Genomic DNA, 19,526 nt, shown 5'->3' with positions numbered 1-19,526 from the left:
ATAAATTTCTAGAATGATTCAAAGGCATATGCATCTTTAATTTTGATTGAGATTGCCTTATTTATCTCCACAGAGGTTTGTATCAATTTATTTTTCCAACATCAATGACTGAGAGTTTCCCGTTACACATACCCATAGAGTGTTATCAAACTCTTTGATATTTAATAATCAGATAAGTTTCAAAAACCCCATTGCTTTAATTTGCATTTCTGTCATAATTGAAGTCATCTGGCATATTTTCATTCTTAAGAATCATTGGTATTTCCTTTTCTGTGAACTGTTTAACTTTTATCTTTATTTACAAGAGCATTTTTTTTTTTTTAAATTTTTTGAGATGGAGTCTCTCTCTCTCTCTCTCCCAGTCTGGAGTGCAGTGGCATGATCTTGGCTCACTGCAAGCTCTGCCTCCAGGGTTCACGCCATTCTCCTGCCTCAGCCTCCCAAGTAGCTGGGACTACAGGCACCCGCCACCACTCCTGGCTAATTTTTTGTAATTTTTTAGTAGAGATGGGGTTTCACCGTGTTAGCCAGGATGGTCTTGATCTCCTGACCTTGTGATCTGCCCACCTCGGCCTCCCAAAGTGCTGGGACAGGCGTGAGCTACCGCAGCCTGGCCAAGAGCATTTTTATATAGCAATTAAATTAGCCCCATGCCTATAGGTGAGTGGCAACTGGTTTCTTTAGGTTATCAGTAAAAAAGTATTTTCAGTATTTTTTTGCTATGCAAAATATATATTATGTATTTATATTACATATTTATTATAAACAGCTTTATTGAGGTATAATTGACATAACTTGCATATGTTTAAAGTGTGCAATTTGGTAACTTTTGACACACGATGAAACCATTGCCATGATTATGATAATGAACATATCCACTGCCCCAAAAGTTTTTTTGTGCCCTTTTGTCCTTTTCCCTCCTGCCACTACCCCTGACCCCCAGGTAACCACTGATAACCACTGACATTTTTGCCACTCTATATTAGTGGTCATTTTGTAGATTTTTACATAAATGAGATACCATGTACTCTTTTTTTTTTTTTTGGTCTGGCTTCTTTCACTCACCATAATTATGTTGCAATTTATCCATATTGTAGGTGTATCAATGGTTCATTCCTTTGTATTTCTGAGTAGTATTCCATTGTAGGAATATACCACAACTTTGAAAAAAATCTATTCAAATGATGGGCATTTGGGTTGCCTCCAGTTTTGGGTTTCCAGTTTTTATAAAGCTGCTATGAATATTCCATGTACAAATGGTGGCATGCATATGATCTTATTTCTCCTGGATAAATACCTAAGAATAGAATGGCTGTGGAATATGGTAGGTATATATTTAACACATTAAGAAACTGCTGAACTGTTTCCCAAATGGTTGCATCGCTTTGGACTTTGCATTCTCACCAGGAGCATGTGAGAGTTCCACCTCCGACACATCTTCACCAACACTTGGTATCATCCATCTCCCTAATTTTATACAATATAATAATTGGGTACTGGTATTTCATGGTGTCTTTCATTTGCATTTCTCTAATAACTAATGATATTTCAGCCACATCTTCAGGCTCCACTTCTAATTCTAGTTCTCTTGCAGTTTTCACATCAGCAGTTACTTCCTCCACTGAAATCTTCAACCCCTCACAGTCATCCAAGAGGGTTGAAATCAACTTTTTCCCAATTCCTGTTAATGTTGATATTTTTACCTTCTTCCATGAATCACTAATGTTCTCAATTTCATCTAGAATGGTGATTCTTTTCTAAAGTGTTTTCAATTTACTTTGGCCAGATTCATCAAAGCAATCACTCTCTATGACCGCTATAGCCTTATAAAATGCATTTCTTAAATAATAAGACTTCGAAGTTGGAATTACTCCTTGATTATGGGCTGCAGAATGGATGTTGTGTTAGCAGGCATAAGAACAACATTAATCTTCTTGTACATCTCCATCAGAGGTCTTGGATGACCAGGTGCACTGTCATTGAGCAGTAACATTTTGAGAGGAATCTTTTTGTCTGAGCAGTAGGTCTCAAAAATGGGCTCAACATATTCAGTAAACCATGTTGTCAACAGATGTACTGTCATCAGGCTTTGTTGTTCCGTTATAGAGCATAAGCAGAGTAGATTTAGCATAATTCTTAAGGGCCCTAGGATTATTGAAATGGTAAATGAATACTGGCTTCAACTTGAGCAGGGTTGCCACAAACCTTCAATTTGTAAAAAATGCATTATCAGCAAAGTGCAACCAAAGTGCAGTCAATAAGAATGAGACATGCCTGTATTTTAAAAATTCCAATTTCTGGTTATTTGCTGCAAGAATATATGAATGGAATTGATTTTTCATATTAATCTTGTATCTGCCACCTTACTAAACTCATATATTAGTCATTGTGGTCATCTTGTATATTCATCAGATTTTCTACATAGATAACCATGTCTTCTGCAAATAAAGACAGTTTTACTTTATAAAATAAAACTCTCCTCTCAATATATGTAACTTAGACTTGCTCTCACAGGAGACTGGGGTTTCTGTTTACACTGCATAGGTTGTCTAGAAGATCCCATTTCTAAAACATGTATCATGAAGGTCCTGGATTGGTTCACTCAGTCACCCTGTACAAGCAAAAGTACAGCTTCTCCAGAGGCATGTACCTTATACAGGATACATAGGAACCCCACAAACAAAAACATCCACCACACAAACTCATGATCTAAATTGCACACCCACAATGAAATGAGCCATCATGAGCAAGAGTCAGGAAAAACTACAGTGAACAGAATTAGATTCTCCAAGAACTGCAGATGATGAAATGACATGATAGAGCGTACAAAATACACAGGTTCAAATGACCTAAAGATTTAAAGTTGTAGTTTAAAATATGAGAAAGGTACAAGATGCTAAAATAAAGCAAATTAAACCCACATACAAGGATTTATAGGAATGGAAAAAATATGTAACTGAAAGTCTCAGTGGGTGGATAAAGCAGTGGAACAGAAACATCTCAAGAGTTAGAAACTGCATGGAAAATTCTGTGAATGAAGCAGAGGGAGACAGAGATAGAAAATCTATGAGATAGCTGAGGAAGACAATGAGATGGTCAAATAGAAGTTTCTGGAAAAGATCAGAAGCATTAGGGGAGGCAATATTCTACAACATAATGGTACTGACTTTCCACAGTTGACGAAAGACATAAATCCTCAGATTCAGGAATCACAACAAATTGTAGGCACGATAAATAAAAATAATCCACCACCTTGGTACAGTACAGTGAAATTTCTGAACACTAAAGTCAAAAGGAAGGTTTCTGAAGTCACTAGAGGTAGGGTCACTTACAAAGGAAAATCAATTAGCCTGATGAGCCACAGAAGCTAGGAGACTGCGGTGTTATAGCTCCAGAGTCTTCAGACAAAATGTACACATTAACCTGTAACTTTCCCCCCAACGAAATCATCATCCAAGAATAAAAGCAAAGTAAAAATATTTCAGACAACCAGAAACTGAGAGTTTACCTTCACTGAAGGAATCACAGACTTCAGGAAAAAAGGAAATTAAATCCAAACAGTGAGACAGAAAACTGCAAGTCTGTGAGTAAATATCTAGATGTATGCAGCATCAACAAAAAGAGGATTGTTTAAAAGACAAAACCAAAACACTGGGCAACAAAGGCCCAGGAAACGGCAGGAGACAGTACGATCTGGAGCACCTTGAGGTCCCAGTGAGGTTCCAGAGGAGTTGGGGTGACTTTTGATCTCAATTGGCAAAGCATTCAGGATTTAATCCTGCAGCAGCCACCAAAAATGTACAATCAGAACACACAGCTTGAATGGAGGAGTGGGTGAAAGGCCAGGCTTGGTGTGTTGGGCTGAGGATGTCAAGCTGGGAGCAGGAGGAGGCTATAGCCTGACCCTGTGAGAACTAGGCTCACAAGCGTAGAAGTGAGAAGTTAGGCTGTTCCATGACGCATGCTTCCAAAAAGCACACACACGAGTGTGAAGGATGAGACCCCAGGCCACACTGGGGACCTCTGGGTATGTGATGCATGCTCCTCCAGCACGCTGCCCCACTTCACAAATGGGAAACCACACAATCATCCCAGGTCACCTGACAAACACGTGGTGACATACACAGGCACAGCTTTGAAGACACCTCCCCAGAAGCCCTTCAGAATGACCTCCAGGCCGGTGGACACGTGCGTGCTACCTGATCCTACGTCACAGACCCCGACCTTCCAGCCCAGTGTTCTCTGAGCAGCAAAAGGCCTCTGAGGCGGCCTCCAGGACCAGTGAATTTGGGGAAGTCTCCTCTGCCCTCCTAGGGACTCGGGTGTTCAGGAGGCCACCTCCGGCCAGCCCTGCTCTTGACAACCCACCTCCAGCCCCTTTGTCAAGACAAAACCCTGGTGGCACAGCCCTGTATTTTTATCGTGTACCCACGATATCGTGTACCCATGGGTTACGTATGGTACCAGCTCGGGAAGGGTCAGTGGTGAAAAACAAAGGGCCACTCCCCTTTGAGGAGGGGACTGGACAACCTGGTCAATGGTGACCTGGCTGTGGAGACAACTAGAGTGGAGGAGGGGCGGGGTAGTCAGCGCAGGATGGAGGTGGCTCCTTCAGGACTTCTGGGATCCAGGAAAGACAGTTCCAGGCAGAGTGAACACAGTGGCTCTGAGACAGGGACAGCGAGGCAGGATGGCCAGTATGTGGCTCCAGCCCAGGCCTCTTCTGACCTGCAGATGTGGATGGCCTGTGCCTGCTTGGATCCCCTGGGCAGGAGGCTGCCTGTGTCTGCCCCCACCCCGCAAGCATACAGAGGATCTTCAGGACCCCCAAGGCAGCAGCAGCCGGGCTGTGAGTGTCAGGCTCCCCAGGCTAGGCATGGACAATGGCCACCGCATCCTCGCAGGTCCCCAGTCCCTTCAACACTGCCAAGCCAAGCGGCATGAGGTTGGGTCCCCATGCATCCTTCATGAGCAGTCTGTGACACTTCACTGCAAAGACCCTAGGGTTAGGCTGGCCAGCCCCTGCTGCGCTCTGGCTCTCGGGCTGGGCGGCTGCTGACATTCCCCTCCCTTTCTACCCAGGTCAGAAGGTTGGAGGAATGGCAGCAGGCCCTTCCTGATGGGATGAGGGCTGGTTCCTCCCCTTAGTGAGGCTGCTCTGCAGGGACCACGCAGCCCATTTTTGCTGCAGGTTAGTCTGTGTTCTGATGCCACCGTGAGGGACCTTCTTCCTTCCCAGCCTCCCTCCCCTGAGGTCTGCCACTGCCATACCTGCATGTGCCTCTTGGCAGGCTCAGTGGGGTGTCAGGACACACAGGTGTCCTCAGGAGTTGCCCACATGGCCCTGTCCTTCCGTTTCTCCATCTATAAATGGGGCCAACACTGCACAGCACCAGCTAGAGCACAAGCTGCAGGGGCCTGTGTGCAGGTGGGTGGCGCAGACAGCTAGGAGCCCTGAGGCAGGGTCAAGGGGACTTCTGCCTAATCTGCGGGTTCACACAACAGAAAGCACAGTCAGGCAAGGTTGAGGCCTGGGTTGGCCTTTGTGGGGGATCAGTGTGGCTGTTCATACCCTCCTTGAGGGAGTGGGGCTGTGGGGCTTCCCCAGGGGTGGCATCTGCCCTGGGATCCGCATGCCCTTCTCCCCATGCCAGGACTCTCCAAGAGCCTTCTGGGCAAAGGGGACTCAGGAGTATCAGGGGCTGCTCTAGGTCCCTGGGGGCCAGGCTGACAGCTCAGGCTCCAGAAATCTGGTGGCTCCAGCCTGGGCTGACTTATCAAGTTAGGAAAGAAAAAAGTCCAGCAGGAAAGAAAAACCTTCTCCGTGGAGGAGCATTCCACAAAAGGCGCCTGACTTTCTCCGCACTCGCCCCTCATTAACATTCCGCAGACAGCACTAATGACTTCATAACACTAACCAGGCTGAATGGATGGCATCGACTCGGGCTGCCCCGCATTCAGCAAGCAGCAAGCGATGCTTCTCCAGGCCGCACATAGGCTGCGTCCCCAGCCCCCGGCCACACCCACCTGCCCGTTAGCATGCGCAGAAAGCCCCCATTTGCATGGAGACAATGGTCCCAGCCCTGAATCCAGAGCTGTGGGGGCACTGGGCACTGGTTGGCACAATCGCCCTTTGTGCCGGCTCCAGCGGGCAGGCGGGAGCACATCCCAGGGGCTCAGAGATGTGGCCGGGTCCCAGCCAAATCCTGATGGCATCTAAGGCCCCGGGGAGCCTGGTGCCCAGTGGAGCGGGTGCCTGGACTTGGTCTTGCCTGGTGACTTCCACAGTGGATGCCCAGGAAAGCCCCAAGGGGCAGGGAACACCACCCGGCCTCCTGCCAAGGATGGGGGGATGCAGGTGAGCCATCCTGAATAAACTGGAGCTTGGCGGGCTGGGCTGGTGTCTGCGAGCACAAAGGGTTGTGAACAGTGTGGGTTTCTCCCCTTTCTGCCATGCATAAGATGTGACAGCATCCTTACAACTGCTGGTAAGCTGGAACATTCGGGTTGGTCCCAGGCACTGGGAAGAGGTCTGAGAGGGGAGGGATGGATACAGAAGTGACCAAAGGGTAAAGGGACAGCTGCTGAGGAGGGAATGGATCATATGACCTGGATGGGAGGGCAAGGTGGATGACCCACCTCCTCTGCCAGGCATGGAACCCTGGCCACTTGGCACAACTGAGTCAGGGCCTGGCTTCCAATAGCCCAGAGTCCAGAACAGTGGGGTCAAGTTTCCAAGGGACTGGGCCACATGGAGTCCTCCCACGGGGCATGGAAGGCAGGGAGAGTGGGGAGCAGTCCCTCCAGGGTGGGGTCAAGCCTCCTTAGAGGGACATGCCTTGGAGTCATGGAAGAAGGGGTCTGAGACTTCAAGGGGCAGAAACCAGGTGAGCAGAAACAAGGTGAGCAGGAACCAATGCAAGGCCCAAGTGCGTGATGTCTGTCTGGACAACAGCAAGTGGTCAAAGGGGAGTGGGCTTCAAATGCTGTGCTCCCCCCACCACCTGGAAAATGAGGGCTCTCCCATGCTGGGAGGGCAAGGCCACTGTTTCGCGTGGGCCTGAACTAGTGCTTCTTTCTGGCACTATGACAACCAAGTGTTTTCAAAACAGGTGCCCCTTTCCCCCCAGGGGGACCGTACCCTGGGACAGGGGCTTCTGCAAACGTTTGCCAGGGCCCCTGCCTTGGTGCTACAGTGCAGCAGCCAGCAAGTGCCATCTTTGTATCAGAACACAGTCACCACTGTGTCTGCCTCAGAGGAAGCAGCGAGCAGGGCCACAGATGGCACCTTTGCACAAGGTACTGGGGAGCAAACAGGCTTCACTGTGTTTTCTCCTGGGAAGACAAGGGGCACGCCCCTGTCCTGGTGGCAGCACAGCTATCTCAAATACCCCACACTGGGCTCAGAGGTCAGAAAAAGCCAGAATCCTTCACATTTGGTTTTAAGAGAGCTGCTAGAGAATTTGGCAGTTTGGGATCACAGTCCCCAGAAGTGGGCATTGAAGTCATATGCGAGAGAAGTTGGAGCTCCCAGGGAGAAGCGGGGTCCCTTCCACCTCTCCTAACTCTCAAGGGCATCTGTGGCCAGGGAGCATGAGGTCTCCAGCCCCTCACACTCTGTAGAGCTGGCCAGTTCATGGTCCTGTCCTATAGGAGGTTTGTCTCAAAACTGGTCCCAAGATGATGGATGCATCACGTGTGCCTCCTGAAGCAGCCAGGAGGCCAGGTCTGCCCTGGAGCAGTGTGGGGAGACCAAGCACTGATGCTCTGGCATCACCACAGGTTACCTGCTGTGTGTGTGCTCAGCCAACTGCACTTCTGGGAACAGCAGAAGTTGGCAGGAGGCATATGGGGGCCACAACCAGGCACTGCTGTGTCCCTGCCATGTGGCTGGAGCACACGAGCCCAGCCTCCAGGGCCTCGCTCTCCACGTCTGTCAAAGAGCCATGCTTACGAGTTAGCATGGGTAAAACCCCTTACTTGGGATGGAGGGCATCTAAACCCTAGACAGGTCTGCCATCCAATTATCAGGTGCTGCAGAAGGTAGCTTCATCCCAGCCCCTGCTGCAGGGGTGAGAGGAGGGACGCAGGTCCGAGCCACACCATCACGTACAGACTCGTGGCCTCCAGGCTGCATGAGAACGGCCTGTCCCATCAGACCCCCCATGTTTTACCCAGGCCTGGTGCTTCTCCTCCAGAGCCCCATCCCCAGACCCCTTACCTCTGGTCTCCCTGCCAGTGGGCCCAGAGGTCACCCCAGACACTTTCCAACCACAGCCCGTGGGCTCAGCTGGGAGGAAGCCAGGCAGCTGGAATCAGGAATATAGCCTTCCCTCAGCACGGCCGGACAGAGCTGACCCATCCCGTCACCTGCCCAGGCTTCCTCTCGCATCAGAAGGTGTGGCCAGCCCCTCCTTGGGAAGACTCTGAGGGGAAGGTGGCTGGAAGGTTTACAGAAGTTTCTAGAAGCTCCACTCTCTGTCTGTTCATACCTCGTTATCAGAGACCCCAGCCCAAGGGAGAAACTCATTGGCTTGCTCGGGCTCCCAAAAAAGGCAGTGACCTTCCCAGCCCTGCGGCCCACACCTGCTTGAGGGGTTCTCACCAGAACTGTCATAGCCGTCAACAGAGAAGTGGTCCAGCCTCCGCTCTTCTGGGGGGTCGCACGTGATATGGGGGACTGTGAGCATCTTCTCTCCGGGACTCACCCCATTGTCTTTGTCCAGCTTGAACTTTTTTTTCTTTATCTAAAAAAACAGACAATAGATTAGCGGTTCCTGGACATCATCTGCCAGGCCTTACGCTGGCCCCAAAGTGCCTGTGCAGCTGCCCTGAGCCCAGCCCCCATCACATACACCTGGACAGCGACATCACATACACCTGGACAGCGACATCACATACACCTGGACAGCGACATCACATACACCTGGACAGGGACCTGAGGCCTGGGGCCAGCTCCAGAGTCCTCACACAGAGACAGGGCAGGGCTGCTGGGGGTCACATGGGGGGCTTGGCCCTGGTGCTGCCCTGTGAGCTCATGGCCTCGCTAACAGGACAGCAGGAAGCAGACAGACATACAAGATGGTGCCAGTGGAAGTGGTAATGGGAGCTGTGACCAGTAGGGGTGAATGCATATGGGGGGAACAGGCTAGGGGCCAGCAGGGCATGAAGAGGGCGCCTGAAGTCAGGGAGCAGGCTGTGCGGAAATCTGGGGGAACATTCCAGCACAGGGAACAGTCGGCACGGAGGCTCCACTGGCAGCTGGAAACTGGGAATGCCAGGTCTCTCCACAGAGGGTGTGGGCACAGGCCAGGAAGCGGAACCATGCCAGCATCAGCCCCAACCCCTCTTATGACCCCAGCCACGTCACAAGACTTCTGCCTGGCACCTGCCAAACTCCACTGCCCTGTGACCTCCAGACCCCCTTCGCTACACCCCTGCATCACCTCCCTCCCCTGCTGCTCCCCTCCCACTGCCCACTGCTCACCACCCACTGCGCCCCACATGGCAAGCCCAACCCCAAGGCCCTCTGAAGAGCCTTCTTTCCAGCGCGTCCTGCTCCCAGAGCTCTATCTCTGGAGGTCTCATGCCCTGACCCTGGAATGACCGATCCTACATACCCCCAAGTTGGGGGACATTGGGATAGCAGGAACCTAGCATCGGGTGTATAGCTCAGTGTCCCGAACGATGCTGACACCCTGACATAGGCCGCACCAGGTCAAATGCATGGTGAGATCCCAGCCTTGTGCCGCGGCCCCCACGGCCCCCCCACCTGCTAGCAAGAAGGCCCTGCCCTGGTGGCAGGTGGGCTACTCACCACCACAGACTTCTTGGGTTTGGGGCTGGGTGACAGCAGAGCGTGGCTCCGGGAGGGCTTCCGGACATAGATCTTCCAGGTGGAGGAGTCGGGGTTCTCGGCAGCATAGCACCTCCATGCGGTCTGAGGTCGGTCGGGGGAGAGGCTGTCACCTGCTGAGCCACCCAGTGGGGGCCCTTATGGAAGCTACAGCTCTCCCTCCCGTTCCCCAGGCCGGACCCCCTCCCCTCTGGGTGGCAGGGTCTGGGACCTCAGAGTCACAGGCTTGACGTGGTCCCAGCTCCCAGACCCTCTGCCCAGGCAACCTGGCTTGGTCCCTTGCTGTACCAGGCAGCTCACCGCTGCCTGGGCCAACTGTTACCCACAGCTGGGACACCACAAAGGGCTTTACCGGCCCTGAGCCAGCCTTGAGCCAAAGGCAAGACTCGCAAAGGTGGGCAGGTCGCACATCGTCCCCGGGTGCCAGGGTGCACAGCGTGCATAGGAGACCAATGCAGAAATAGGCAACCAGCGGCCACACAGTAAGGAAGGGCTGAGAAAGAGAGGTCGTCCGGGACCTGCAGGTACTGAACAGGGGGCAGGGAGAGGCAGGGTCCCTTGGGCTGACAGGAGGTGAGGTCTCTCCTAGAGGCCTGTGAGTGCCACCTTGCAGTTGGGGGAGCCTCTGATGGCACATGGGTGCAGCTCTGAAGCCAGCATTTCAGAGAGACCCTATGGCAGCACCACATGGGAACAGTGGGAGGAGGGGACACTATCGGTAGGGGACTTGGCGGGGGGAAGTTGTGCAGCGTCCAGGTGGGCAGGAGGGGCTCCCAGGGCCTTGTATGAGGACACATCCTAGTGGCCTTGTCATCACTGGCCACATGAGCCTGAGAGAGGGCCAAGTGGAGAATGTGTCCCCACACTGGTGGGCTCCTGGGTGATAGTCCCAGATAGACACAGCAGCTGGCGAGGGGCACCTGCAGCCCTCACTCCCACCCAGCACCCAGGGACAGGCAGGCAAGGGCACAAGCCCAGACTTCCAAGGCCCGAGCATCACACATACAGGACGAGCACTCCACGTGGTCCCCCAACCCTGGCAAACCCCACAACCCCTGCCCTGCTCCTGTGCAGGCCTGTCACCTGGGGCCCCCACTCCAGTCCTCCCACAGTGTGTGCAGCTTCCGAGGGAGCCCCCTTTCACAGGACCTGTGGTTCCCAGGGAGTGGGACTAGGAATCCAATGTGGTCCCCTGCTGGGTGTGGGTGGCCAGCATGCTCACGCTGGGACCAAGGTGGGTTTATGGGCCTGATTTACGGTATCCTGGGAAGGAGAAACTGTGAAGTCAGGCTGAGGGTGGGAGCTCACAGCCCCCCGATAGCTGAGCCAGGAGCCTGGCAGGACTGCGACTTGCCCCTGATAGCCTGGGCCTTGCCTGGGGCAGCAAGCTCAGGAGGCCTGCAGGGGGCATCCCAGCCAGCAGGGGCTGCCCAGGCCCTGGGCCTTCCTGGGGGACATCAGGCCCAGTGTGCCCAGAGGAGCTGACACTGCTCCCAGCCAATGTACTGGGCAGAGGCCCTATCCCTAGCGGGCACTTGTCATTCAACCTAGCAATGCCCACCCTCCGGGCCCCTCAGCAGCTGTTCCTCAGGGCAGCCCTGGCCCTGCGGTGGCCAACAAGAGAGACCCACAGGGATGCAATTCTCAAGTGGCTTCTGTGCTAAGTCCTTGCTTATGTTAACAGGGCAGTCCCATTCTGTGGTGGGTCCTGGAGAGCCTGGAGTGACAGAGCCAGAGCCCAGCGTCCCAGAGCTTGGTACTGCCTGCCTCCCACCCACCTCCAGGACCTTCCTGCCCATGATGCTCCAGGGCTCTGCCTTTCCCTGCCCACTGGCCTTGTGAGCCCAGAGGGAGGCCCATGCCGTCCATCGCCAGCCCTCACCTCCAGGCACCAGGGCCTCCCGAGCCCTGAGGGATGCCAGGCCCTCCAGAAGGCACCAACTGCACAGCTGGGTCCTACCTCCCTTGGGGACAATCACCTGGCTCCGCCACTCCCAGACTCAGCCCTCAGGTTGTTGTGCAATGGGAGGGAGAATGGGAGCGCAAGGGAGCCTCAGAGCCAACCACGTCCACTCCTGGCATGGCCATGGCCGTGCCTCCTCTCCAGCCCACAGGGTATGGCCCTTGATGGGAGTGGCTTTGGAGGAAGACAGGCTCCAGCGCCCCATGCTCACCCCATCACCAGAGAAGCCAAGGCTTCCACAAGCAGGGTATGCCCCACAGGCCAGCCAGGCGGACACAGGGGCCAATGGTGGTTCCGACAGGTGGCCATGAGGGCTGGACGCAACAATAACAGTGACCAAAATGTCAGTGACTAGGGCCTTGCAGGTACCGCACCTGAATGAGTGAGGCTGCCGCCGGGATCTGCCGGTTGAAGTGCTTCTGCCTCTGCTTTTGCTGCACCTTCAGGGCAAACCCCGAGCCGAGAATCCCCTGGGAAGGAATGGACAGGAGGGTCCCGTCCACACAGGCCACTGCCAGCTGGGTGCAGCCTCAGGACATGGTTACCAGTCACAGTTGTGGGAAGGCCAGGCATGGTCAGTGCTGGAAGTTCCCCAAGTCCCACCTCGGGCCCAGCCTGCTTGTCCTGGGCCAGCATGGGGGGCAGAACTTATACCCCAGGCCCCAGCAAGGGGCCCAGTCCCATGGGGCGGGGCTAGAGCCTCTCTAACCCATTCCCAGGGACCATTCTGGGGGCCAGGTGGGCTGGCCCATCTGTATGCACCCAGGAAGGGGTCATACCACTGGGATGGGGGTCGCAAGTGAGAAGTCGGCCCTTCTCAGTCACCACTGCTGCCGCCCTGCCCAAGGATGGCTGATGGGATGCAAAGGACCCACCCAGAAGCTAGAGAACTCCTGGTCTACAGAGGGGATCACGTGGTCCATATGCATATGTGACGCACACGCACACACAATAGATATGCACACTAACACACACTAACAAACACACGCACTAACACACACACACTAACGCACTAACAAACACACACACACACAAACACTAACAAACACTAACACACAAACACTAACACACTAATGTACACTAACAAACACACAAACACAAACATGTCTATATGTCATGTGCACACACACATACACAGCACATAGATGTATAGTATATATACCTGTGAAACGCAGATACATACACATATGCAAACATACTAATATACATGTATAATGCATACATGTGCACACAACACACCACACATACTAAATACAACATATGCACATACAATACGTATACACAGTATGCACGCACATATACGGTACAATACACACCCATGCGATACATATACACATACCCATAGTATACCAGTAACATAAAATTATACACACACAGCATAAACACATATGCACATACACACATAACACACATACACCCACATACGGGCACTGGGAACTAGACACATCACCTAACAATCTGTGGTTTCTGGAAAGGCCATGGAACAAACCCCCTCCCCGGCCAGCCACAGCATGGAAGTGCTCTCTCCAGGCACAAGATTCTGCCTCCATGGGGTGCGGCAGCAGCACTGCCCACCCCCCAGGGCTGAGTAAGCAGGCCTGTCCCACACTGTGTCCATGCACAGCCACTCCAGGCTGCCTCCCACACTGCCTGCAAGGACCCCAGTGGGGACTGCAAACAGGAAGTCTGCATCCAGGGCCCCAGGGAGGGCAGGTGGAGCTCTGGAGTATAGCACCTTCTAGCAGGGAAGCACCTTCTTGGTTCTGAACATAAGCGGGTCTGCTCAGAGGGAGGGCGTGCAGCCACCCCAGGGCCCCAGCTGTCCGAGGAGCTGGGAAAACACACCATGGAGCACCTACCGCTGGGAGCGCAAAGAAGGAGATGGCAAAGACAGAGAAGCAGGAGGCAATGGTCTTCCCGACCCACGTCTGGGGCACCTTGTCCCCATAGCCAATGGTGGTGACTGTGACCTGCAGGAAGAGGGACAGTGGTCAGCCACGGATGGGACTGGAGCCTTGGAAGGGCCACCTGCCTAACCCAAACCCACCACTCTGATGAGCGGAGAGGCCGATGAGAGACCCTGACCACCAGGACGACCCCGTGTGACTCGGCGAAAGCACCAGGAACAGAGCCGCGGGATGGCGCGTGTCTCCCAGGCTCTCGGCGTCACACACAAGGCATGTCCCACCAGCACATGCAAGGAGCCCAGCACCCACAAAGGCCCGGGCCTGCTGGCTGGGAACGTGGGCCTGAGAGCTCACCCCGCACCTGCTGCCTCATCTGCCTGCCTGTCCCCAGGAGGCTGGGCCCCTGGACCACCGACATTGCTGTGTGCCGGCCCCCAGGAGACCGGGAGCTTCCACTGAGGCCGGTCGTCGACAAAGAGCAGGGGCTGGGATGACGCGCTGCTTCCTGACGCCACTCCAGGGCACCAGATGTTTTATTTTCCTCTTTTCTGAGAGTACAAGATGCAGCTCAAGCCTTCTTGGTGGGAGAGCCATCCGAACAGGACGTGTGGTGGGACAATAGGAGGCTCCCCCCACCCGTGCCTCCTGCTGGCATCTGAGGTTTGCTTCCTGGGGCTTCCAGCCTGAGCCTGGAAATGTCATCCTGCAGGACTTAGGAGCCCACCCTGGCTGGGCCCGGCCTGTGCGGGCTGCCTGCTGGGTTCTTCAGGAGCTGGCGCTGAGCCCAACAAGGAGACCCAGAGTGGCCCTGAGGCACAGCTCACCCTGTAGACACACAGGCTCATGCCCGGGCTCACCTGGACAGCTGGCATGGTGACCCAGACCATGGCTGTGGCTGAGGGAGGTCTTTGCAGCCCTGCTCTGGGCACCATACTCAGCTATTAGCCCAGCATTTACTCACTTGGGGCTTCTGGACTGCTTGCAGGCCCAGGAATGCCCTAGCTGGGAACCACATGGAGACCCCCATTGGATTCTCAGCCCTATGGGCCCAGCGCTGATGGCAGGAAGGCCTGAGGCCTGTTTAACACACTCTGATGGAAGGCAAGAACAATTCCTGGCCCACCTGAGCCCCCACGAGACCAGGGTCCCTGGGCCACCCCATGGTTTCCACCGGCCACTGAGGAGGAGGGAGGGTGGGGAGAATCCCCGTGACCACCGCCGGGCAGGCGCGCACAGGCGCACACGTGGAGAAGCAGGTGCCCATGGCTCATGTGACTGCCCAGAACTGCCAGAGCAGGAGGCTTGGAGGCTCAGGCAGCAGAAGGGGCCACATTACGGGAAACCAGGCTGTGCTGATGAGCACATTAACGAACACTGACAAATGCCAGCCACCGCCATCAGGCCGCAGGGCAGGACTGGCCTCTGCTGAGCCCTGGCCGTCACCCAGGCCCCTGCCCTGCTAATGCTCTGACCGCACGTTCGCTTATGGTCAGGATGCTGCCGCAGAGGCTGCTCGCAGGTTATCTCCTGCAACTGCACACGGAGCTCTCCCTGCAGTGCCGCTGTTCTTAAGAGACACCCATATGCACCCATGCCCCCGCCATACACACAATGTGCACAGGAAGCTGTTTACTGCCAGGCCCTTTCTGTGGGCCACCCGGCTCTGTGTGCGTGGGCGCGCACCCACAAACATGCCTCATGCAGAGATGGGACGCTCCACACATGCACATGTGTGCACACATGTACACACTGAAACATACAATGACCCAGTCAGTACACACACGTGCATCACACAGGTGACAAGGTCATGTAAAAAGGGAGCTGGTCCCCATGTCCGAGCCTGACACTCTCAGGTGCAGACACTGAGGTGCAGACACCTTGAACGCACAGCGCAGGCACAGAGTGCAGCCATGTCCCTGCAGGGTGCAGCCAGGCCACGGGTGAGGCTGACAGTGGCTGGCAGAGGGGGACCCTGGGGGAGCCCGAGGCCCTCGTCTGCAGGGTGTCTTCCCCAGAGGGCCTGCACCCACATGCACAGGCTGGGCTGCTGCTAAGTTCCCCAGAGGGGCCACGTGCACTGGGGTGGGGAGTTGCAGAGGCAGACACAGGGCTGCAAATTGGGCGGGGCATCGGAGACCCTGTGCCAGTCCTGCCCTGGGGAGCAACTCCCACCTGGTGAGCTCTCAGCCCAAAGAGGCTCAGAGCCTGGGGGCCCAGCACATCCACTATTTACCAAGTCTACAGCAAGTCCAAGAAAGCACACACGGGTGGCCCATTAATGGGCCTAGAAGGGCCTGGGCAGAGCGGGGACCCTGGCCTATCCTGGCCTTAAGCTCAGAGGGCCCCTGGCCTGGACAAGTAACAAGAGGGCTCCAGAGTCTGTCTAACCCAGATTTCTTGGGGGGACACTCACTCCTTCAGTATGAACATGCTGATTCCTCCTATTCATCCCTCAAACCTGTGCCTGGGCCTGCACAGCCCCTGCTGATGCTCTGAGGCAGTGCTCACCCCTCCACTCCTGGCTCTGCCTCTGCTCTGCAGAAGGACCCCTCTCAGCACCGTCCGCCTGGCTGGCATGTGCAGCCTGAGACTTGAGAAGCAGCCCAGCGCAGGCCCAAGTCCCACCCCACCTGGACATCCTCCTAGCACTGGGCCCCGAAGGACAAGATTAGGCCGAAGAAAGCGGGGGTGGTGGGGTGTGGCAGAGCAGTGCCCCAGGTGGGGGCCAGGTACGAGAAGCAGGGTTGGAGGGCTACGTCCAGGACAGGGCTGAGTCTGCTTCCCCAGGCAAATGTGCACTGATGATCTGCTGGGGCTGGGCTCAGGGACGGCAGCCCTCGCTATGGCTGGGGGGCACTAACCGGTACTCCTGCTCCCACCCAAGCGTGAGCAGTGGGACATTGCTCTTGACAGACAGGCCCGGGGCAGGCGTGGGGATCCCCGTCCTCTGGGGAGCCAGGCTTTCTGGAGATTTGCAAAAATGCTTATTTTTCTTTCAATAATATTTGTTTTGGAAAATATAGAAATTTTTCATAACATTATTTATGAAAATGTAATGGGTCTATTATTTTAATAAATTAATATGGAATTGTTTTTACATGTCTCCACTGTATTAAATATTGATGGCACAATGCCCACGAACGAGGCTTCTCTGTCAGGGGCGCCAAGGGGCCCTGAGACCAAGAGGCCTGGGCACGGCTGCCTCCCGAGGAGGCCGGGGACAAACCCAAGATAGGCTGAGAGGCAGGAATTGGGCTGTAGGGGGGCCAGGCAGCAGGCAGCTGGGGGACGCCAGCAAGGTGTTCGTGCCTTGGGTGCCAAGCGTAAGGGGCGCCAGCAAACTCAGGCATCAGAACAAATAGCAGGGGCTGGTGTATTAAATGTCATTTTAATAATAACATTAAATTATTTAAAAATATTTAGAATCATTATTTTTTAAATGAAAATACCGTATTTTGATTTACTTAAAAATCGAATACAGAAACTCCATGATGAAGGTGGAATGGAGTAGGGCTGGCCTGGAAGCCAGAGTGGAGCTGGGGTCAGGCGAGCAGGTGAGGTGGCCACCTGCTCAGGTAAGGACACCCGAGACCACCTCCCAAACCTGCCCCCAAACAGACGAGACCTGCTGAGGGTGGGGGCGTCACCTCCTGGGGCTGAGATGGGTGCACGTGGGCGCCTGCTGGCTGGCTGGCTGGCTGGGTAGTCCGTAGAAGCCAGAGGTGGCCCCAGCGGGAGAGAAAGGCCAGCCCCAGAAGTGCCCCTGGGTGTCTGCCCACTGTGGAGAGCACACAAACAGCCGGATGTAGTTCCAGGACCCCACCTTCGCCCTGTCCGCCTGCCCGTCTGCCCAGACCCGGCCCAGACCCTCCTCCTCAAGTTAACAAGGAAAAGGCCCCTCCCTGCAGACCTGTTTGTTTTTCCTACATTCAGACACAAGCAGCTCAGGAATGGGCTGTTTTATGGTCACCATGCTGGGGATTAGTCCCTGATGGCCCGCCACCTGGAATGCAGATCCACATGTCTGTCTCCTGGGTGACAGCTTCTCGCCAGGGCGCCAGTCGCACGAGGCACACAAAGTCACACCCATGGCAGGAACTGTGGGGGCGCGCGGGGAACCCACACCCCACTGGTCAGCACGTTCCCCCACCCTCCTGCTGGCCTGTGCCTTCACTCCCGTGTGAAGGGGCGGGAGGCATGGGGAGCCTTCTAGTTCCCCATTTTCCGCCCTGAGGAGCACTGGGATTCTATTCCCTCCTTTCGGAAGCAGCCTCCTCAAGGCTGGCCTCAAGGGGATGACTGAGGCCAGCCCAGAAACCTGAGCTCCAGCCACACGCCGAGCCCTGGCTCCCAGAGCTCACTGGCCCCGGCTGGAGACGCGGTAGTCATTTGCCCAGAAGGAAGGGGTGGCCCTGGCTGGAGAGGTGGTGGTCGTCTGTCCAGAGGGAGGGGTGGTCAAGAGCGGGAGCAGGAGGTAGCCCAGAGGTGTCACACCCCAGCTGGCACCCTCAGGTCAAGATCATCTACGGAGGAGGAAACTGAGGCTGGGCAATCACTGTGTTGAGGGCTTCCCATTAGAAAGTGTCCAGGCAGACAGCTGGACCAAGGCCTGCAGGACCCACGCTCCCCGCTGTGGCCCGCGAAGGCAGAGATGGGCTGAGGCTGCTTCAGCCTTGCAGGCCTAGACCTTGCCCAGCCTCGAGGGCCCAGCCTGCCCGTGAGGAGGCACTCGAGGATGGAGTCAGGAGAGTGCAGCACCCAAGCTTAGCCCCACAGCTCCAGGGAGGGTGGCAGGGGCTCCGGGACATCCCATGCGGCCACAGCCATTCCTAGGTTGCTGTGCTGGGGCCCCAGCCATGAGGAGGCCCCCTGGCTCTTCATGGAGGCTCTGGGCCAAGGATGCCCTCCCAGGCCTGGTACCCTCTCCAGGGCCTAGCAGGAAGCCCATGCAGGATCTCCCAGAGCTGCACCCTCAGTCTCAGTGCCCCCAGTAGGCTGAGCACACAGAGGTCCAGGCAGGTGTCCCCTCTCGTGGCACGATGCCTGTCTCAGTGGTTCCAAGGGATGTAGGACAATGCCCTGTGAGTGAGGGCCTCGGGCCCCACCTGGCACCCTCGCCTTGCCTGGCAGTCCTGTGGTTGCCCTGCTGGCAAGGCTGGGCTGGCACCATGGTTCTGAGTGTGGGGGCAGTTCTCACCCTGTCCATCTGGCCTCAGGCAAAGCCCCAGCCTGTTCTGTGCCTCAATTTCCCCCTCTTGGGAAGGTGCATGGTCACAACACACTTCTCACGGGCTGCCTGCTGGGTTAGGGTTTGGCATGTGGCCAGCCTGTCACTCACTCCTGGAATTTGTAAAGTGCTTTGGTGCCCCTTGCAGACTTAAAGACCCAGTCTAGAGCCTGTCTAGAGCCTCTGCTAGCTGGTGGGCTCCCCCCATGCAGGGCTCAGAGACATGCACTCCTCAGGACAGGGCAGGACAGGGCCCCCTGACCGGGGTGATACTACGGACAGCAGGGCCAACAAAGTTGGAGAAGAGGCGCCTAGGGGGTTGGCCTGGGGAAGGGGGAGCCACGGACAGAGGGAGGCCCCTGGGTGGGAGGCAGGACTGTCTCTGGGGCAGAGAAGGGTGGGGCCAGCAGTCCTGGGGCTCTAACAGGCCAGGCACTCACATTCCGAGGGGACGCCCAGCACATTCCGAAGATTCGCCCAGCCCCCGTGGGGCCGCCCTGGAGACTCTGGCCTGGCTTTCAGGAAGAGCTATAAAGGGGCTGACGCCGCCACGTGGGGGTGGGGGAACAAGCC

The 19,526-nt window shown here is 55.2% G+C and overlaps 1 protein-coding gene across 3 annotated transcripts in view; it reads right to left on the bottom strand.

Annotated features, from left to right (window-relative positions):
• Positions 1 to 19,526, bottom strand: part of KCNQ1 (potassium voltage-gated channel subfamily Q member 1) — a 403,706-nt gene that overhangs the window by 250,289 nt on the left and 133,891 nt on the right. For 2 of the 3 annotated variants that reach the window (XM_050758291.1, XM_050758292.1), the window contains exons 7-10: positions 13,679 to 13,789; positions 12,194 to 12,289; positions 9,818 to 9,940; positions 8,606 to 8,747 (exon numbers count right to left, since the gene is read on the bottom strand). In XM_050758291.1, the coding sequence (XP_050614248.1) occupies positions 8,606 to 8,747; positions 9,818 to 9,940; positions 12,194 to 12,289; positions 13,679 to 13,789 (472 nt within the window). The remainder of the gene's footprint in view (positions 1 to 8,605; positions 8,748 to 9,817; positions 9,941 to 12,193; positions 12,290 to 13,678; positions 13,790 to 19,526) is intronic. The other variant, XM_050758293.1, reaches the window with a different exon arrangement.

This window comes from Macaca thibetana, chromosome 14 (genome assembly GCF_024542745.1).
Source record: "Macaca thibetana thibetana isolate TM-01 chromosome 14, ASM2454274v1, whole genome shotgun sequence".
Lineage (NCBI taxonomy): Eukaryota > Metazoa > Chordata > Mammalia > Primates > Cercopithecidae > Macaca > Macaca thibetana.
This window is presented reverse-complemented; position numbering and strand designations above follow the sequence as displayed.